At 61.6% G+C, this 21074-nt stretch overlaps 2 protein-coding genes across 2 annotated transcripts in view; one reads left to right on the plus strand and one right to left on the minus strand.

Annotated features, from left to right (window-relative positions):
• Positions 1–5456, minus strand: part of METRN (meteorin, glial cell differentiation regulator) — a 9936-nt gene extending 4480 nt beyond the window's left edge. The window contains exon 1 of the mRNA XM_017808777.1: positions 5301–5456. Within this exon, the coding sequence (XP_017664266.1) occupies positions 5301–5341 (41 nt within the window). The 5' untranslated portion in view covers positions 5342–5456. The remainder of the gene's footprint in view (positions 1–5300) is intronic.
• Positions 5240–20149, plus strand: FBXL16 (F-box and leucine rich repeat protein 16). The gene is made up of 6 exons (XM_017808754.1): positions 5240–5693; positions 14856–15566; positions 16352–16860; positions 17197–17281; positions 17850–17913; positions 18793–20149. The coding sequence occupies exons 2-6, from the start codon at positions 14871–14873 to the stop codon at positions 18939–18941; spliced, it is 1503 nt and encodes a 500-aa protein (XP_017664243.1). The 5' UTR covers positions 5240–5693; positions 14856–14870; the 3' UTR covers positions 18942–20149.
• The last annotated feature ends 925 nt before the right edge of the window (positions 20150–21074 follow it).

The following is a 21074-nucleotide window of genomic DNA, read 5'->3' on the forward strand; positions in this document are numbered from 1 at the left end:
GGGAAGAAAGAGGGGGGGGAAGGGGAGGGGGAGGCGGGCGGGGAGAGGAGGATTCACAGCCCTCCGGCCATGAAATGATGCTGAAAGAAGTCACGCTGCTGGAATCCGTGGAAAATGAGGGGCCGGAGGGGCTGCGGGTTAAGGTCGAGCCGGCCGGGATGTCGGGGTGTCAGGGGGTTGGGGTGGGGGGTCGGGGTGGGGGGCTCTCTGCTGGCCCTCATGCCGAGCTCATCAGTTACCTTGTGGAGTTTGCTAGAGGGTGGCTGGGTCGAGGGTCTGGCTGTGCCTTGGAGGGTCACAGTGACCCCGGAATGGGGGGACACGGTCCTGGGGCCGATTCGGTGTCACCATGGGGAAGTGAGGGGAGCTGGGCTTGGAGCTGGGCAGGGAATCCAGCCGGGGACACACAAATGGCTGCAGCCAGGTGCCCAGGGGTGACGTGGCACCAGTGGTGAGGTGGCGCCAGAGATGGGGTGACGCCAGAGATGAGGTGGCACCAGCGGTGAGGCACTGCAGTCCCCAGACAGGAACTTCAACCCATCGATACCGATCCCCCACCCGGGTGGGTGCTCAGCACCCTCGGGGCATGTTCCCTTGGGACACCCCAGCATGCAGGGAGGTGGGACATGGGTGTTTGAGGCTGGAAGTGGGTGCCACTGTTGCCACAGGCACATGGCAGTGTCTGCCCTAATGCCAGCACCCAGGGCTGGTTCTGCACCCCCGGACCCCCAACGGCCCCCGACCCACCTTAACTGGGTGTTGCTGGTTAAACCTCGGCACCAGCCTGACCAAAACACCGTGGCCACCAGTCCTGGCTTCCCTCCACATGGCATGGGCCACCCCTTCATTTGTGGCACAGCAACTGGGGGGTCAGGAGCCCTTTTGGAACACCCACCAGAGCTGGGGCTGAGCTGGGACCGGGCAAAGCCCCCCCAGCACCCCGCTATTGTCTCAGATCTCCGGACCATCTGATGAGGCTGAGCATTTCTGGGCACCCACGGGGATGCCAGCCGTGCCTGGAGCTCTGGCCTGTGGCCATGCCCCCTGACTCTGTCCCCAGCACCCTGCCGTGTCCTCTTTGTCCCTGGCTGCCATAGGGGGGGTTGTCCCCGTGGGACTTGGGGGGGACTTGGGAGGGTCTGGGTGCCGGCCGCCCCCCGAGAGCTCCCCGAAGCCTCCGGCCCCTGTGGCGGCTCTCGGGCCGCTCCGAGCCCCCTTTTGGCCCCGGTCCCCCCGAGTGTCTCCGGGATGCTCGGGCTCGCAGTGCCCTCTGGTGACCGCGGGCACGGTGGCCGCGAATCGCCACCCCCAGGCGGGGGGACCCCGGTGGACCCCGGGGGACTCGGGTGGGGCGGGGGAAAACCACCTCCCGCAGAGAAGCAGAGCATCGACTCGTCCAGTGGGACCTTCAAAGACCACCCGGTCCTACCTCTGCCCTGGGCAGAGGCATTCCCGGAGGGCCGGGCTGCTCCAGCCCAGTGGGGACCCACAGCTCCTCCAGCTTCTCACTGCCTCCCCTGCAACGTGTTTCCTCCTTATATCCAATCTAAATCCACTCTCTTCCAATTAAAATTGTCACCCCCTTCTCCTGCCTCTACAGGTCCTGGCACTAAGCCTCTCTCCATCGTTGTTCCAAGCCCCCTTAAGTATTTCCAGGATGCCTGAGGGTCTTCTCCAGGCTGGACATACCCAGCTCTCCCAGCCTTTCTTCCCGGGAGAGGTTCTTCCAGCCCTCTGAGCATTTCTGTGTCCCTTCTGGACCTGCTGTGACTGATCCAGGTCTGCTCTGCCCCAGACCCATCTGCCACCCCAGAACACCTCTGGGCTCCATGCAGGAGGGACCCTGGCTCCTCCTTTTTTTTTGGTGATCCTCCTCTTCCTGTTGGGTCACCCCAAGGTTTCTCCTTTCCTGGGCAGCCACCATCCAGCAACCTCGGGCCCCTGACAGGTCCCTGGGACATCCACACTGTCGCGAAGGGTCCCTGTTGAGTGGCTCTGGGCACCCTCCACCCTGTGCCATGGGTGGGTGATGGCATGGACAGGGATGCTCCAGGCTGGGCTGTGCCCAGGGGCAAAAACCCTGCTGGAAAGGCAAAAGGGGGACTCAGGGGGGTTGGAACCTTGGAGGGCTGCTCAGAGGCTAGGGGTGCTCAGCCTCTCCCCATCCCACTGCCCGTCCCCCCCGGCTGCGTGGGGAGCTCTCCCGCCCAGCCGAGCACCCGAAGGAGATGTGGCTGTGGGAGGCACCCACCTCATCTTTAAAAAATAGCTCAGGAGCCTCATCTCAGCTCCCAGCCCTTCCCTGGGGACATGCAGGGAGAACCTGAGCCCTTCCCCGTGGAACCCGGGTGCTGAACAGGCTCTGTCCCTTCTCAATGCCCCTGAGCATCCAGACCCCCAGGCTGGTGCCCCGGCAGTGGGAATGAGCCCTGGAGAGACTTGGGGAACTCAGGAAAGCTGTCTGGAGGGAACCACAGATGAGGATCCCCAAAGCAGGACAAGGGTCCCCATGGCAAGGTAGGGGTCCCCTTTGTGAGGTAGGGGTCCTCATGGTAAGGTGGGGATCCCCAAGGCAAGGAGAGGGTCCACATGTCAAAGCTGGTGTCCTCATGCCAAGGAGAGGGTCCCAATGACAAGGCAGTGGTCTCCATGGCAAGGAGAGGATCCCATGGCAAGCAGAGGGTCTCGTTGCAAGGCAGTGTTCCCCATGACAAGGTGGATGTCCACACTGGTGGCAGAAGCTTCCCATGGAAAGGTGAGGCTCCCAACAGCTGGATGAGGGTCCTCCATGGCTGTTTGAGGGTCCCTACAGTAAGGTGAGGGCCCTCACAGTGAGATGAGGGTCCCCATGGTAAGATTAGGGTTCCCACAGCAGCTAACAATCCCCACAGCAGTGTGATCATCCCCATGGCCATGTGACAGTCCCCACAGAAGCCTGAGAGTCGCTGTGTCCTCACCCACCCTCACCTGCACACGGTCTGGAGGGGGGAGCCCTGGGGGGTCAGACCCTTGGTGGGGAAGACCAAGGGACTCTGAGCCCTGGAGTCAGCACAAAGGGGACTGAGCCCTGGACAGACCACCCCTCTCCCCCCATCATCCCCCTGTCGCCGCCGCCACCGCCGGGCCCCTGCGCATGCATCCTGCGAGGCGGCGAATGGAGCTGCCTATTGATTCGCAGCCCGGGCTAAAAATAACTTTCAACTCTTCATCCCGAGCTGTGAAAATCCCCCATTGCTAAGCGACGGGTTACCGGGAGACAGCGGCGCTAGGCGACGGCGGTTGCTGCGGCGACGGGCCCCCGGCGCACTGCGGTCCAGCCCCGGCACCGGGGGCCCGACCGGACCGGGGGTGCTCCGGCTGGACGGGGGATGCTCAGCCCAGGGTCCCGTCGCCATGGGGACAGGCTGGGTGAGAGCCTTCAGCATCCAGAGGGTGGTGGGAATGGGAAGGTGGAGGAGCATTGGGGGAGCCTTGTCACTTGGTTCCCAGCTTCTGGCCTGGCCTGAGCATGGGGACACCGGTCGACACCCTCCTGGCACGCAGGAGGGACAGTCCCGGCGAGCAGGGAGGCTCAGGAGGTCTGTGATGGTGACACAGGGTGAAGTGGGGTGACCAGGCACTCCCCATCAGGCACCCCAGGGTGTGGGTGTGGGTATCCCCTGGGCTGGTGGCACACCAGCTGTGTCCCTGGAGTGTGTGCATGGAGACTCCACATGCCCAGGGACTTTTCCAGTCTCTTTACAGGCATGAAAATGTCCCCAGGATAAGGGGACATGACAATGTGTCCCCTCTTGGGCCTGGAGCTAGCAGGGGCTAGTGACAATAGGGCTGTGCCAGGACCAAGGGGACAACAGGGACCATCTGGGGCCCCACTACCTGCCTGTGCCTGTCAGCTCTGCTGGTACTGGGCCTGCTCTGGGTACAGAGCACGTCCCCAAGTGCTGGACCACCACCCGCTGCTCCTGGGCTGCTGCTGGCTGGCAATTCCCTGGGAAAACCCCACGGGGACAAGGCACCACGGGGGACATGGCACTGCTGGGGGGGGCAAGGGACTGTGGGAGGAAGGGTCACCAGTTCCTCAGTCTATGGGGAAAAGACGTGTCACCCGGACAAGGCCGTGGATCTGCACATCCCTGCAGCCACTGGCCCCTCCAGGACCTTCTCTTGCATTTGACACCCTCTGGGCAGGGTGTGATGAGGGTGTGAGTGTGAATGAGTGTGAGTGTGAGTGAGTGTGCGTGTGTCTCCTCCCCCAAGCCCCCTCCCAACTGCCAGTGTGAAACCCAACCTGCCTTATAAATTATGGAAGCAGGAGCCAGGCGCCGGATCCAGGCAGATCCAGCAGCCTCCCCAGGGCCAGCCGGGTGCAGCAGCTGCCCTGGCCCTGCTGCTCACATGGGGCCGTGCCAGGGGGAGGCAGAGGGGATAGGGTTAAATGTGGCAGCTGACCAGTTTCCTCCAGTTTGGGGAGCAGTGGTGGAGCTGGGCCCAGACTGGGGGTGCTGGGCGGGTGCTGAGCGGGGGTGATGGGAAATGAGGGGCAGCAGTGGCACAGCCCCCAGCAGGTCCCACTGCCAGATGTGGCTTGGGTAGGTGAATCTCCTCAGCATCGGGGCACAGCACCCTGTCCTGGGTGCCTGCTGCACCCCGGGGTGCTGGTGCTAGGTCGAGTGTCATCGCTGTGCCCCAGGGACTGCCAGCAGAGCCTGAGCTGCCTGTCGGGGTGAGAGGGGTCTGCAGCAGGATCTGCACCAGAATCTCCAGCCTGCCAGTGCCCTGGAGGGGAGAGAGCCAGAGCAAGCATCCATCTGTCCATCCAGCCATCCATCCCTCCATTTCTCCCTCCATCCCTCCATCTCACCATTCTCTCCATTTCTCCATCCCTCCATCCTCCATTCTCCACTCCTCCATCCTTACACCTCTCCATCCCTTCATCTCACCACTCTTCCCTCCATTTCTCCATCCCTCCATCCTCTCCAACTCCTTCATCCCCATCTCTCCATTCTTCCCTCCATCCCTCCATGTTTCCATCCATCCTTCCATCCCTGCCTTCATTTCTCCCCACAGCCCTCCCTGCACCTCTCCATTCTTCCCCCCATTTCTCCATCCCTCCCTCCGTCCTTCCACCCCTCCATCCCTCCATCCCCCCTCCATCTTTCCATCCCCCCGTCCCTCCCTCCATCCCCCATCCTTCCACCCCTGCATTCCCCCACCCACCACCCCTCTCTCCCTGCACACCCAGCTGCCAGCCCAGCCCTGCCCGCACCCCCCACATCATTCCCTGTGTCCCGCACCCTCACCTCGCTTCTCCCGGTGCCAGTGCGATCCCATCGCGATCCATTATCGCTACGGGCGACCGTGTCTCTTTAACAGGCTCCGCTGGTGACACGCGTGTGCGTGTGTGCAAACGCGCGTGTGCGTGTGCTCCCAGCTCCCTGGGCTGGCTGGCAGGAGGGACCCCCCTTCTCCATCCCCCCGGATCCGGATCCGGCCCCATTCCCCCCCTCCACTCCCCGCTTATTTTTCCTGTTGTTTCGCGGGGTTGGGGCGGGGGCCGGGCGGGATCCGGCCCCTTTGCCAACGGGGATTTTTGGGGGGATTATTCCCGGTTTTCTTTCTGGTGGGTTTTTTTCCTGCAACCGAGAGAAGACGGGCACAAGGCATGGCATGAGCTTCGGAAGACGGGGCTGGAGGTAAGAGCCGCTCGGGAAAACCCTTGACAACACAAAGCCGGTGCCGGCGTTGGTGCCGATGCCGGTGTCGGTGTCGGTGCCTGTTCCACCGGTACCAGCACCAATCCCGGCACCGGCACCGCAACCACCCCCAGCCGCATCCCGCATCATGGAGCCGCGTTATATAACGGCGGCGGAGCCGGCCCGGCCCCGGGGCTCCCGGTCCGGCGGCCCCCCCTCCGCCCCCGCCTCCCGGTAGCTCACCAGAGGATGGTGATCGGTGTGACCCCCTCCTGGTGCTGCCCTCCCCCCCCTCCCCGGTTTGGGGAGTGTGGGCGTGCTGGGGGGGGAAGGCGGTGTGTTGTGTCCCCCCCGGCATGGCCGGGCAGCACCGGGTGGGTAACGGCGGGGAGGGGGGGTCAGGTGGGTACCGCGGGATGCAGGGATGTTTTGGGATGGGGGTGCAAAGGGACATCGCCGTAGGGACAGGGTCACCCGGATGTGGGGTTGATGTTTGCCCCCTTCCACCTCTGCTGCCAACTTCCAAAATGCCCCTCGTCCTCCCTGGTGGCACCACTGGCATCTCTGGGGCTGTAATCAAACCCCCCAGCACCCCTACACCTCAGTGTGGCTTTCAATGGGTGCAGGGTGGCACCTGCCAGGGATGGGGGCAGAGAGGCAGAGGGGCAGCCACCCCATCTCAGAGCTCAGGGGATGGAGGAAGGGAAGACCCTTGCTGGGATGGGGCTGAGAGGGCTTAGCCCCACAGCAGGGTCCCAGAGAGACCAGTGTGGTGTCAGGGACCCCCAAGCAGTCCAGGATGGGGATGAGGAGTTTGTTTTGGTGGGGCAGGGGATGGGAATGGGTGGAGGGGTCCATGGGGGGGCCAGGTGGGCAGGCTGAACCCCATGGAATGGCTGGGGTTGGACATGGATGGGGGAAACTGAGGCACAGGGTTTTGGTAGCAGTCAGAGACCCCCAAGATCTTGACCATGTGGGGGCCCAGGGGTGCCATGGGGCACTGGGCTGAAGCAGCACTGCCTTTTGGGCATCCAATGCCACTGGTGGGATGTGGCAGTGCCTGGGCAGTGAAGGCCAGAGTGTGGCAGTCCCTGCAGCAGAGATGCTCCTGGTAGAGGTCCTGCTCCATAATTACCTTCTGCCCGAAGTGCTGGGGGTCCCAGACCCCCCCCTGCAGCACCCAGAGGGTCTCAGCAGCAGTGGGGTGGGAGCAGTGGGCACAGAGGCAGCGCCATGCCGTGCTGGCATCTTCCCTCCTCTGGAAGCTGGGTGCTGATTTCACTCTGGCTACCAGGAAGAGGGAGGGAGGTGGCTTTGGAGTGGGGAGGACTCGCTTGAGCATCCATTTTTAATGAGATAGATATCTATTTTTCCCCGAGCTGGCTTCCCCCACATCGATCCCTTTGCCTGCTCTCCTGCCCATGCCAGTGGCTCCATGGCAGTGGGGAGCAGCAGGACAAGCATCCCCAGCACTGGGACCCTCTTGTCTCCCCAAATCCTGCTCCTGGAGAAGGAGTGACCCTTACTTGGGCTGGGGTAAGGCCGGAGGGGGAAAGGGTGCCCTTGTCCCTTCCGGTGGGGTCACAATCATGCTGACTATCCCGTGGGAATATGGCTGTGCTCCAGGTAGAAGGGCAACTGAAAACGGAGTACTTGGAGTTTGGGGGCTGGATCTTGTCCTCCTACTCTGCAGATTTAATCTGTGCCTGGCTCAGGCTCTGGCAGCTCCATGGCAAAACCACATCGTCCTGCTTGTGCCTCAGTTTCCCCATGCCCAAGCCACAGCTCCTTGTTCCCCACCCGTGTCTGTGAGGATGGAGCAGCACCCAGAGAGGAGAAAGGGGATCTGGGAGCCAAGTGGGTGCCGATGGTGTGGGAGGGAGCAGGATGGGGTGCGCGGGCGAGCAGAGCTCCTTTGACAGGATCCCACCCCCACCCAACCTCTGCCCACCTGCCACGGGGCCCAGCCATGTGTGCTGGGGGCTCCAGGGCTGGGGGCTCCGAGGAGGAGCTTGGGGCTGAAGGGGAGAGTGTTTGGGGAGGGGGCAGTTCAGCAGAAGCCGTTTCTCCTGGCTTTCTCCCTGCTGGAGATGTGACCTGTGCCCAGCTCCTGGATGGGGGAAGCAGAAGGCTGGGGGGCTGCACTGTGAGCAGGATCAGTGCCTTTGCTTTCTCGAGTCATCTAACGGCTTTTTGGAGCCTGTGCTGGCACTCAACACCCACAGCCCCCTGCAGCAAGGAGTGCCGTGGCTGAACACTGTCTGCCTTCCCCAGTGTCCTACCAGTCCAGTGCCAATGGCCCCCACCTCAACCCAGTCCCAGCTCCTGGCTGGACCCCCAAGCCCAGCAGCAAAGGGGCATCGCTGTTTACATGGCCATGGCTGTGCCTGGGGGCATGGAGAGGTTTGGAGGGGCTTGAGTGCCATCAGCAGTCAGGGAGCACATCCATGTCCTGGGGACCAGGGGGCTCGGGGGAAGCCTTGGGCCGTGCTCTCCTGGCTCCTCTCTCCTCGTGGGATCTTGAATTTTTGTAAACCTCATCCTGGGCCCAGGAGGGGCAGAGAGAAGGACTGTGACATGCTGGGTTCTGTTGCTGGGCTCTGGCTGGGCTTGCAGTGAGTGGAGGCCAGGCTGGGCAGGATCTGGCACATGAGGTCAGTGGGGAGCAGGGGGAAGCTTGGCTGAGGCACGAGCATCCTCCCATGGTGGTGACCGCTGGGATCTTTGGAGGTGGCTGGAGGGGAAGGGCCCAGAGATCCAGCTCTGCCCTGGTCTGTCCATCCTTTTAAGTGTGGGGTTCTTCCCAAGGGGACACTGGGCTTCCTGGAATAAGGAGAGAGAACTTGATGTCTTTGAGAATTTGGGTCTCACCACAGAAGACAGATACTGCGGCTGGAGGGGACCCCGCTGCCTGTTGCGAGGAAGTTTTGCCTGGCCGGGCTGGGAGGCTGGAGCTCTGCCTCCTCCCTACAATTCCCCCGTGCTGGGGGCTGGGGGAGACAGGAGCTGCATCTCTCAGTGCTCCTGGAGCAGAGCCATTCCCTCAGTGAAGCACAAAGTGGTGGGGACCTGAGCAGAGCTTATCTCTGGCACCTCAGCCAGCTTTTCCCAGCTCCCTGGGCATGGGGCTGGCCCTGCAGAGCCTGACCTTTCTCTGGGGGTTTTGCCATTTGGGAAGGCTGTGCGACCTGGGAGAGAGCAGTGCTGGGGGGTCCCTATCGTGACAGCTCTGCTGCTTGGCCACGAGCTCCCTGAGACTCGGCGATGGATTCACCAGCACGCCCAGCACTGAGGGCAGCAGCTGCCAACAATGGGACTCAAACCAGGTGTTTTCCAACCCCTCTTGAGCCTCTTTGTCCACTGCAAGGTGGGACGAGCTCTTTGGCATCGTTGGAAGCCAACAAGGGAGCAGGAAAGCTGCTCTCAGCCCTCTGGTCTCCCCAGGAGCTCTCAGGGCCACCTCAGGAGGGAGTTTCCCAGCTCCCATCCCACAGACAGCAGGTCTCTGGGGCCGGGTAGAGTGGTGAGGCCCTTCCCTACGATGAATTCCTGGCTTGTGCAGCAAGGAAGAGGTAGCACTGAGTTTGGAGCTGTGCTCTGAGCATCTCTGCCAGCTCACTTGTGTGAGTGCTGAGCCTGGGAGCGCAGATCCACCTGTGCACCACCCCCTCCCCTCCACAGGTACAGCGTCTCCCTGCCCAAACACACTCACTGCTCCTCCATCTCCGGGGGAGCCAGGGGCTCAGCCAGGGGCTCCAGGGGCTCCTCTGCACTTCTGGGGTGATGCAAGCCCTCCCAGGAGTCTTGGTTTCAGAGATTTGGGGTCCTGCCCCCCCCTCACGGCACGGGCAGTGTTGTGCCCGATGGGATCAGAGCAGGAGGCAGCAGCACACCAGGGAGCGGTGCCGGCAGGGACGGCTTTGCAGCGGGATGTCTTTATTACTGCCATGTGCTCCGGTCGGCAGGTTCAGCCCCCCGGGCAAGAGCTGCCTGGCATTGCTTCTGGTCAGGGACACCCCGTGGAGCTGGGGGAGTCTCGGGAAGCTGATCCCCTCAGGAGTGCTGGACAAAAGCCTTTGGCTTCGTGCTCCGCCACGGCTCTCTGTCTCGGGTGTGTTTTCTCTGCTGTAGAGCAACTTGATTTGCTGCATTAGTAAAAATAGACGGGCTAATGAATTCAGCTGATGCAACCCTGTGTGCGCGTGCACGCGGCGGCTCCGGCTGTGCCTGTGTGTGTGTGTTTGTGTGTGTGTGTNGCCTGTGTGTGTGTGTTTGTGTGTGTGTGTTTGTGTGTGTGTGTTTGTGTGTGTGTGTTTGTGTGTGTGTGTGTGTGTGTGTGTGTGTGAGTGTGTGTGTGTGTGTTTGTGTGTGTGTGTGTGTGTGAGTGTGTCTGTGTGTGTTTGTGTGAGTGTGTCTGTGTGTGTTTGTGTGTGTGTGTCTGTGTGTGTGTGTGTGTCTGTGTGTGTGTGTGTGTTTGTGTGTGTGTGAGTGTGTGTTTGTGTGTGTGTGTCTGTGTGTGTGTGTGTGTGTGTTTGTGTCTGTGTGTGTCTGTGTGTCTGTGTGTGTTTGTGTGCAAGGATGGCTGTACCTCTGTGTGTGTTTGTGTGGATTTGGGAACTGAAGGACTGTGTGTGTCTGTGTGTCTGTGTCTGTGTGTTTGTGTGCAAGGATGATTGTACCTGTGTGTGTGTGTGTCTCTGTCTCTGTGTGTTTGTGTGTTTGTGTGTGTTAGTGCGTTTGTGTGTGTGTGGGCACCATGGCCTGTGCAGGGGCATCCACCTACTCCCGAGGCTCTTGTGCGTGTCCATGTGTGTCCGTGTGTGTGTGTGTGTGTGTGTGTGCAGGCAGCGATGGCTCCTCACTGCCCTGCAGCTCTGCCGCTGGAGCAGGGGCTCCTCAGAAATCACTTCACAGCAGCTTTGGATCCTGGCAGGGCAATAACAGGGGGGCAGGGCAGGCGGGGGAGGCAGGAGTGGGGGCTGCAGGGACCTGGCAGGGTCGGAGGGTCTCACGAGGAGCAGGTGGGGCAACAGTGGATCCTCACAGGGAATTGTCAGGGCAATAGTAGATCCTCTCAGGGACCTGGTGGGGTGATAGTAGGTTCTCTTACAAGGACCTGGCAGGGCGATAGCGGATCCTCACAGGGTCCTGGCAGGGTGATAGCAAGGTCTGTGACAAGGACCTGGCAGGGCAATAGCGGATCCTCACAGGGTCCTGGTGGGGTCATAACAGGATCTCTTACAAGTACCTGACAGGGCAATGGTGGATCCTCATTAGGGACCTGGCAGGACAATGGTGGGATCTCTGACAAGGACATGGTGCGGCAATGGTGGATCCTCGCAGGGCCCTGGCAGGGCGATAGCGGATGCTCACAGGGACCTGGCAGGGGGGGTCCCGCAGGGGCATGTTTGCGGGCTCCCTTGCGGGGTGCGGCGGCCCGGGGCCGGCGGGCTCGGCCGCTGTCCGCGGTGCTGCCCGGGGCCGCTGTCCGCGGTGCTGCCGGGACCGGCCCCTCTCCGCCGTGCTGGGCTCCCGGCGGCTCCTCGCCGGCCAGTCCGGGGCATCTCGTGGTCTCTCCGACCCCAGCTGCCCCAGAGCTCGCCCCCGAGCCTGACCACAGCTGTCTGATCCAGGAGCCCGGGATCTCCCAGGCAACCCCACCCAGGGCAGCACTAACAGGGTGACTGATCATCCTGCCCATCTCGAGGCCCTCATCCCTCCTCACTACCAGCTGTTGGTAAACTCTCCAACAGCTTGGACAAGCTCTGTCTTCCTGGCAGCTTCCGTCCTGTTCATCCCAGCATCCTCATTGTCTGTGCAATGTTTGTGATGACAGGCTCTTAGAGCCCTGTTTTCTTCTCTCTTCCTGCGTCAAATCCGCCCCCCAGCACTGCATCATCACTTGTTGTGGGTGACAAAACCCTCCTGAATGAAGTGACTTCTCTGGCAGTGACGTCTCCCGTGAAATGTGCACCCTGGAGTGGATTTGGGAACTGAAGGACTTTGACCTTTGCTTTTGTCAGGTTTTCTCCCACTGGGGATTGGGAGCTGCCACTCCACTGCTGGAAGACACTTCCCCATGAGCCTGTGAGAGGAAAGGGGACTTGTCTATGGAGTTGCAAATCTGGGCTGTTCCTGTGAGATTCCACAGGATGGTTGTACCAAGTGCTGAACAATCCTGACGATGATGGTTGGCCCAGTCATGCAATCTGCAAACAGTGAGATGTCAGGGAGACAAGGCCAAATCTCTGCTCTCCTCCTGCTTTGAGGTGGTCAAAAAGCATATGGAGGTGCTCATGGAGCTGCTGAAACATCAGGGACGATCTGTACTGACACTTCCAAGGCAGACAGATTTGTGTGTCCCTGTCCATCCCTGTCTCGGTGGGTTGGGAGGGCCTGGAGCAGGACAGGGCATACCCTGGGTGTCCCAGTACACAGCACTTGGAATCTCCATGGGATGTGGTAATTGCATTTTGTAGGTTGGAGGAATGTGGCCTCAGCCCTGGGGTGCAGGAGCCTGGGGGGCTACTTGGCTGCAGGCAGGGGCTTTCCTGCAGCAAGGGAGGGCAGATCCCAGTGCTGCCAGAGATGGAGGAGAGAATGGTTATTGGACCCACTCCCCTCCCCAGTGTGTGCCCCCAGCCCACCTTCTCCACACTGGGTCTTTGCCCAAGCACAGTCCTGTTCCTGGGGGTGGTAGGAACACCCAAATCTTTGCCTGCCCATTTTCCCAGAAAGAAATGCCTGCCCAGCCTCCCGCCACCACTGCCTGGAGCTGCCTGTGCTCAGAGGCCTGAATCTCTGGCCATCTTTCTATTTGAAGTGACTTCCCAGCTCATTCAAGGTTCAGGATTTCTGTGCTCCAGACAGGCAGCCTCAGCACCCAGGGCAGTGGGGACCTGGCTCATCTTTCCAAGGCAGGACTGGGAAAGCTGCTGAATCCACTGAGCCCCCTCTGAGCGTGGCCTCGGGGACCAGCCCAGGTCTGAGCTGGTTGTATCCATTTCCAAAACCTCCTGCTGGCTGCAGTTCAGTCCGGCAACTTGTCAGCATCTGTCTCCTCCTGTGACTGTCCCCTTGGGCTCCCGAGGCCCCAGGCTGCCCCTCTGTCACCACCTGCCCTCTCCCTGGAGACAACCAGCATGCTGAATGGCTCTGGCTGTGGGCTCTGTGCTGGATCAACAGCCTTTCTGTGCCACCCAGTAATTATCTGCTGGGATTTGTGCTGTGTGAGACACCCTGGTGCACGTTCTGTTTGCTTCTCCAATTGCTGCCAAGAACCCAGCCTCTGGTTTTAAGTTTCTTCCTTCTTCCCCCTCCTCTCCTCCTGCTTTCAAGCAAATTTAACACATGTCCAAGCACCAGAGGCCCAGCTCCGCTGTCGGGCAGTGGGAGTGGAGGCAGCAGCAGCTGCATCCGAGTCGGGAGTGGCACCAGACTGTCTGCACAGGGCTGGGCTCATCCCTGGAGGCTGGGAACTCTCTGGGCTGCTGCCACTGAGCTGGGCTGTCTGCTGGCACCTCCACACCATGGAAGAAGCTTCAGCAGCTCCCACCAGCCCCGTCCCACGGCTGTGCTGGGAACAGTGTCCTCAGGAGATGCCACGTGCTGTGCATCCCACGGGGTTTGCCAGCTGTGCCACTGGCAGCTGCCTGTGCTCCTGAGCTCTTTTTTGCATGGTTGCTCCCTCCTTGCTTGCTCCAGGAGTGCTGGACGAGGCCAGGGATGCTGTGAGGGTGAAAGCAATGGGCTGGGGGCAGCAGGGGATCTGAGTTGCATCCCTCTCGATAGCCACCTCCCCTAGGCTGCATGGAGCATCCTCAGAGCCCACAGAGCTTGACCAGGAGCGTTACCAGGCAGGAGGCTCCTCCCTTGGTGCCCCTTCATCAGGCCCTGGCCGTCTTCATCCCAAATAAAGCAGCTAAAATAATTCCCTTGCTTTTGTCATGGGTCCGGGGGGAGCTGGCAATGAAGAGGGTCCTCAGGTTCCATCAGATACTGATGGATGGACGTGCCAGGCGTCCCTCGGGGCTTCAGGGCCATGTCCCTGTCCCTTGATCCATGCACTGAAAGCCCTTTCCTATACTCCAGCTCCTCATCGTGTCCCCAGGGGTTGCCAGGAGCCAGCGCTGTCACAGGGTTTGGCACAGCACTGGCAAACAGGACAGGAGCACTCCAGCAGGGCCCCACACCAGGCAGCAGCTGGGGCAGGGGGAAGGGGCTGAGCCCCATCAATTATTCACCTCTGTATTTATAGAGGGAAACGTGTTGAATAATGGATGGCGGGTGCGGCGGGGCCGTGGAAAACCGGCCCTGCTGCCACTGCAATATTTATTGCCTGGTTTGCTGGTGCTGCCCGGCTGCTGAGAGGCTCCTGCCTGGCATGGGCTCACAGGTAGCTCTGCTCCACCACCACTGCCTCATCTCCCCTCCACAAAAATGCTCCAAGGGCTGGAGCCCCTCTGCTCTGGAGCCAGGCTGGGAGAGCTGGGGGGGTTCACCTGGAGAAGAGAAGGCTCCAGGGAGACCTGAGAGCCCCTTCCAGGGCCTAAAGGGGCTCCAGGAGAGCTGGAGAGGGACTTGGGACAAGGGTCTGGAGTGACAGGACAAGGGGCAGTGGTTTCCCACTGCCAGAGAGCAGGATTAGATGGGATATTGGGAAGAAATAGTTGGCTGTGAGGGTGGCGAGGCCCTGGCACAGGTTGCCCAGAGAAGCTGTGGCTGCCCCATTCCTGGAAGTGTCCAAGGCCAGGTTGGACAGGGTTTGGAGCAACCTGGGCTAGTGGAAGGTGTCCCTGCCCATGGCGGGGAGCTGGAATGAGATGAACTTTGAGGTGCCTTCCAACCCAAACCAGTCTGTGGTTCTTGCTCCAGCCCCCATTGATGGGGGGATGTGAATGCCCAGGGCCAAATCCCCATCTGTCCCTCATCACGGGGGATGCCACAGCCATGCAGCCTCTGGGAGGATCCTGCTCTGTGCCCCGGCCATGGCCCTTTGTGGCTGTGCCCACCCTCCCTGCATTTCCCGATCCCATGTGCCACCCTGCTCCCTGCACAGGGACTCCCGGGATCTCCCTCCCCACCTGTGCTACCACAGCCCCCAGCCCCATCCCCCCTCCCTGCCAGACCGGCAGCCCCTCATCCCACATCCCTGTGTTACAGAGAGACCTGTGGAAGATGTCGAGCCCGAGAAACGGCGACACCAAGCCCCCATGTTTGCCCCGCAACGGACTGGTGAAGATCCCCACGCAACCCAACGGCCTCGGCTCCGCCAGCATCACCAAAGGCACCCCCGCCATGAAAAACCGCCTGTGCCAGCCTTCCTCCGTGCCTGCCATCCTCAGCCCGGCCTTAGCCCACCGCAGTGATCTGCCCATCCCCAGCCTGGCCTCCCCACTCTCCTTGGCTGCCCTGGCCAGCGTGTCCTCCCCTCCCGGCGCTTCCTTGGTGGGACTGAACGCGAGCGAGGGCTCGGAGCAGCCCTCACCGGAGCGGCTGCCGGGCTCGCCCTCGGAGAGGCAGCTGGCGGTGGACGAGAAGATCCTCAACCGCTTGTTCTGGTACTTTTCGGCGTGTGAGAAGTGTGTGCTGGCACAGGTGTGCAAGGCGTGGCGGCGGGTGCTTTACCAGCCCAAGTTCTGGGTGGGCTTGACACCCGTCCTGCACACCAAAGAGCTCTACAACATCCTGCCTGGTGGGGAGAAGGAGTTTGTCAGCCTACAGGGCTTCGCCGTCCGCGGCTTTGACGGCTTCTGCCTCGTGGGCGTCTCTGACCTGGACATTTGTGAGTTCATTGACAACTACCCCCTCTCCAAGAAGGGAGTCAAGTCCATGAGCCTTAAGAGGTCGACCATCACAGATGCGGGGTTGGAGGTAGGTGACCCTGGTGAGGTGACCGGGGTGGCTAAGGTGTGGCAATGGTGGGTCATTCCTGGTGGGCCTGGGGACACACACGTGGGCAGAGCTTTCTCTGGTCACAGGGAAGGGGCAGACAGGTGGCATGACCATCCCACAGGTGTGGGCAGCACTGGGAGCCCCTATCTGTGGTCTGGGCAGTGGGATGGGTACAGGCAGAGGGTCAGGATGCTGCTGGCAGGGGTTCATCCTTGCTGCCCGTGGATGCTACCAGGAAGGCAGAGCCAGGCAAGGTGGATGCTGGCGGTGGATATGGCAGTGGGTGACAATCAGGACTCAGGGGATGGGGACATTCCCACTTGGCTGGCTGTTCTCCAACAAGGGGGGGGTCACCTGAGCAAGGGGCTGAGGGTCAGACGGAGATGGGGCAACTCATGGTCCTGCACAGGACCTGGCAAGGTCCCCACTGAGGTCCCTGCCTTGCACCATGGCCAAACATAGCACCAACTGCTCCTTGGGCACATCTAACCTGAGCAGTTCCTGTGCTGGGAGAGGGCATCAATCCTGACTCTGCCAACAGCACCTGGCACAGCACTGGGGCTGTGTCTGGGAGTCCCTGCCTGCCCTCTCCCATTCCCCACCAATACTGGTGTGTCCTACACCAGAGAGGTCCCAGGGAGAAGGCTGCACCCAGGCAGGACTGGGAGCAGAGCCACAGGGGGCTCAGAGGGATGCGGGGCGGGCAGGGCTGCACACAGCACGGGGTGGTGCCCACCATGCCTTGACCCCCCGGCCCTCGGCAGGTGATGCTGGAGCAGATGCAGGGCGTGGTGCGGCTGGAGCTGTCGGGCTGCAACGACTTCACGGAGGCGGGGCTGTGGTCCAGCCTAAACGCCCGGATCACGGCCCTGAGTGTCAGCGACTGCATCAATGTGGCCGACGACGCCATCGCCGCCATCTCGCAGCTCCTGCCCAACCTCACCGAGCTCAACCTGCAGGCCTACCACGTGACGGACACGGCGCTCGCCTACTTCACCGCCAAGCAGGGCTACACCACCCACACCCTGCGCCTCAACTCCTGCTGGGAGATCACCAACCATGGTGTGGTCAACATGGTGCACAGCCTGCCCAACCTGAGCGTCCTCAGCCTCTCGGGCTGCTCCAAGGTGACGGATGACGGGGTGGAGCTGGTGGCCGAGAACCTGCGGAAGCTGCGCAGCCTCGACCTCTCCTGGTGCCCTCGTATCACCGACATGGCCCTGGAGTACATCGCCTGCGACCTGCACAAGCTGGAGGAGCTGGTGCTCGACAGGTACAGGGATGTGCAGAACTGCTTTGGGCTGTGCCGTGCCATGCCAAGCCATGCCATGTCATGCTGAGCCACGATGAGACATGCCATGCCATTCCATGCCATGTCAAGCCATGTCATGCCATGCCAAGCTCTGCCCCATCACGCTGTGCCATGCCGTGCTGTGCCATGTCATGCTGAGCCATGCTGTGCCATGTCACACCATGACAAACCATGCCATGCCAAGCCATGCTGTGCTGAGCTGCGCTGGAAGCAGAAGGTGCAGCATGGGGGCCATGGTTTGGGGACACCCTTGGGTGCTCCACTCCTGACCAGCCCTGATGCCCCTGTCCCCGGTAGGTGCGTGCGGATCACCGACACCGGCCTCAGCTACCTGTCCACCATGTCGTCCCTGCGGAGCCTCTACCTGCGCTGGTGCTGCCAGGTAGGTGGGGGAGCACGGCTGTGCCCATCCTGGCTCGGCACAGTGGGGAGGGCAGGGTGGCACCTCCCTGGGGATGGGCAATGAGCTCAGGGTGGGCTCCACAGGTGGGCTGGAGACTCCAAGGCTTGGTGCTAGGGAGCAGGTACTCCTGTGAACTCAACAGGACAGCCCTGGCACCCAGACCCAGCACCAGTATTGCCCAGACCCAGCACCCTGCCCCAGCATCCTGCTCCAGCACCAGGCTCCCTGTCCCAGCTCCCTGCACCTTGTCCTGCCACGCAGCGCCTGGCCCCAGACCCAGCACCCTGCCCCTGTCCCCAGCATCCTGCTCCAGCATCCTGCTACGGCGTCCTGCACCCTGCTCAGGCTCCCTGCCCCAGCACCCAGCTCCCAGTCCCCACTCCCTGCACCCTGTACCCCCACCCGGTACCCTGCCCCAGTACCCAGACCCAGCACCCTGCCCCAGAATCCTGCACCCTGCCCAGGCTCACTGACCCAGTGATGCTGAGCCCCAGTGCTGCTGGTCCCCCCATTGTCCACCCCATTCCCATTCCCTTTTCTTTTCCAGGTGCAGGATTTTGGCCTGAAGCATCTCCTGGGCATGAGCAGCCTGCGTCTCCTCTCGCTGGCTGGTGAGACACGTCCCCAACCCAGGGACCAGGGGAACAGGACCCCATGGGGCTGCGGAGAGACTGAGCATGGGGACAGGGACAGTCCGGGGGACAGTGAGGGGACAGCCTGGGGACAGCCAGCACCCCCTCTGAGACAGCAAGCACTCACACCCAGCCCAGCTCCCTGGGGAGGGGTCCATGGCTGGGCTTTTGGGGTGCTGTGTTTTTTAGGGTGGGGATTTTTTCGGTGCTGGTTTTTGGGGTTCGAGGTTTTTTGGGCGTTGGTTTTTGAGGTCTTGTTTTTGAGGGCACTGTTTTTTTGGGTTGTTCTTTTTGGGATAATGGTGTTTGGGGTGCTGTTTTTTGGGATACTGGTCTTTGGGGGGGCTTTTTTGGATACTGGTGCTTTCAGGTGTTTTGGGGTGCTTCTCCTGAGGTGCTGGTTTTTTGACTGCTCTTTTTTTTGGGTGTCTTGGGTGGTATTTTTTGCATGCTGATTTTGGGGTTCTGGTTTTTTAGGTGCTAGTTTTGGGGTTGTTGGTGTTTTAGGGTGCTGCTTTTTGGGAAACTGGTGTTTAAGTTACTGATTTTTGGGATGCATTCTTTGAGTTCTGGTACTTTGGGTGATTTTTGGTGGTTTTTCTTGGAGGGGGGTACCTTTTTTTTTTAGTTTTCTGGGGGTTTGTGTTCTGTTTTTTGAGGGTTCTGTGTTTTGGAATGCTGGGCTTTGAGGTGCTTTTCATTTGGTACAGGTATGTTTGTGATGCTGGGGTTTTGGGGAGCTGATCCTTTAGAGTGCTATTTGTACGGATCTTGGTGTTCTGGGATGCTGGTGCCTTTGGGATGTTATTTTTGGGGGTGCCGATGTTTTGGGGTGACAGTGTACCCTGTTTCCTCCAGGCTGTCCCTTGCTGACCACCACGGGGCTGTCGGGGCTGGTGCAGCTGCAGGAGCTGGAGGAGCTGGAACTCACCAACTGTCCCGGGGCCACCCCGGAGCTCTTCAAATACTTCTCGCAGCACCTCCCGTGCTGCATGGTGATCGAGTAGCGCCGGGTCCAGCCGCCCGCTCCCGCGCCCACCCCGGCCACCATCGCCCACCCCATCTCCTCTCGGCCGCTGGGGGACACGAGAGATGCCCTCGCTTCCAGCTGACCCCGGACAAGCCCCACACCGACTCCCCCGAGGGACAGGGGGCTCCGGGGGGAGATGGGGGACGGCGGAGCCCCCCCGGGTACGATGTAAATTCCCCCCACACCGCCGCCATCGCCCGTTCTCCTCCCAGTGTCCTGCCAAGCCCTTCCGGACAGACGGACGGACATCATGGAAACCTAAAGTGGGAAGGCGATGCTGTGTGACCCCCCCCCCGGCCGCATCCTGCTCCCCTCGCCCCGGTGCCGAGCGGGCACACGACCCTGACACCAAGGATGCTCCTGAGGACCAAAGGATGCTCCCAGGGATGGGCGAGAGGAGGATGCTTATTTTTGGCACCCGTGGGTGGCGGTAGAGGCTGAATGGGTTCCCTCGCACCCCCGGAGCGGGTCACCGAGCCCACCCACCCGTGCTGTGTGTCCCCCCCAGCCCCCAGCCCTGCCTTTGGGGCGCTTTCTCCTGGTGAATAGGATGTTCCTCTCCGCCCACTCGCCGCCCTCGCATGCTCGCTTGCTTCAGTCTCGTGCTACGGCAGGTTTCGGGGTACCCGGGGGCACGGTGACAAGTGACAACCCCCACTTAGCCCCTCACACGGCCGAACCCTGCCCAGGGAGCCAGGCTCTCCTGGCCAGCACCTCCCTCGTCCTGGGGGATGGAGGAGAAGCGGCCCATCCGTCTGGGATGGGACATCCCGGGGGACCGGGGACCAGGGACAGGGCTGAGCCACCGCGGGAACCGCCAGCACCGAGAAAAGGCAGGAGGTGGCACCCAGGACACACTGCCACCGCCACTGCTCCTCCAGCTGAAAAGCCATCGCCCCGCCGCCCGTGGCACGGGTGGGACCCCGGGCTGAGCCGAGCCGGGACCGAGCCGGGACAGGGCTGGGTACCCGCGGGGACCCAGCGCACGAGGGGGCTCGGTGGCCATCCCGGGGCATCGCCCGCTGCCAAAGCAGCGCCGGGAGGAGTGTGGGCATGGATATGGACACGGACACGGGCACGGGCAGGGACACGGACACGGACACGCTTTCGGTTTGTTTTGCCTTTGTACCGGCCGGGAAGGAACTGCTGCACCAACCGCCGCCTCCGCTCCCTCCTTTGTCCTAAACGCCCCTTTTTGGTCCCAAAATGGCGCAAGGAGCCTCGTGGCCTCGGAAGGGGGTTTGGGGCCACGGGGGCTGTGGGACAGGGTGGCGTTGCTGGGGCACGGAGCACCCCGGCACGGGGGTGGGGGGGCCGCCCCCAAACCCACTGGTACCTGTGGGTGCCACACGGGTGCCAGGACACAGGTGCCAGGGACTGAGGACAGGTGGCACACAGAGGGTCCCTCCACCCCTGCAGGGGACAGCAGGAGCTGGGGGGTGTCACCTCTACAATCCCACCTTACCCAGGCAGCCCCAGCATGGCCCCAAGCCCCAGGCTAGCGTGTCCCCATACTGTCCTTTGCAACCCCCCCATGACAGTGTGCTCCCATAGCCCTCCTGCATCCTCACTCCCTTCTGCACGCCTAGATCCCTCCACTGCATCCCTACACCCACAATGCACCCCATAGCCCCCCGACTCCCATTTTCCCCTGCACCCCCATCCCTAATGCACCCTACATCCCCCTGGTACCACCAGTCCCCCAGACCCCCCATCTCCCCGACACTCCCACCCCCAATGCACCCCATATCCCACTCACCCCCATTTCCCACCCTGCACCCTGACCCTCAATGCACCCCGTTATCCCCCTGACCCCCACCCCTAATGCACGCCATATGACCCCCCCACACCCCCATGGCAGTGCACTCCCATAACCCCAGTGCATCCCCACTCCCCTGTGCTCCCCTATATCCTTCCAGTGCATCCATACAGCTCTAACGCCCCCCATATCTGCCCAGCACCACCATTTCCCACCCTGTATCCTGACTCCCAATGCACCTTATATCCCCTTAACCTCCATTTTCCCCTGCACCCCCATGCCCAATGCACCCCAAATCCCCCTGACACCCATTTTCCCCTGCACGCCCACCCCCTACTGCACCCTACATCC

Source organism: Lepidothrix coronata, unplaced genomic scaffold, assembly GCF_001604755.1.
Source record: "Lepidothrix coronata isolate B3197 unplaced genomic scaffold, Lepidothrix_coronata-1.0 Scaffold24, whole genome shotgun sequence".
In the NCBI taxonomy this organism is placed as follows: Eukaryota; Metazoa; Chordata; class Aves; order Passeriformes; family Pipridae; genus Lepidothrix; species Lepidothrix coronata.

Coding starts and splice junctions, on each gene's coding strand:
- FBXL16 (XM_017808754.1), top strand. CDS start 14,871: ATGTCGAGCCCGAGAAACGGCGACACCAAGCCCCCATGTTTGCCCCGC. Junction 16,861..17,196: donor GAGGAGCTGGTGCTCGACAG/GTACAGGGATGT, acceptor TGTCCCCGGTAG/GTGCGTGCGGATCACCGACA. Junction 17,914..18,792: donor GCGTCTCCTCTCGCTGGCTG/GTGAGACACGTC, acceptor TGTTTCCTCCAG/GCTGTCCCTTGCTGACCACC.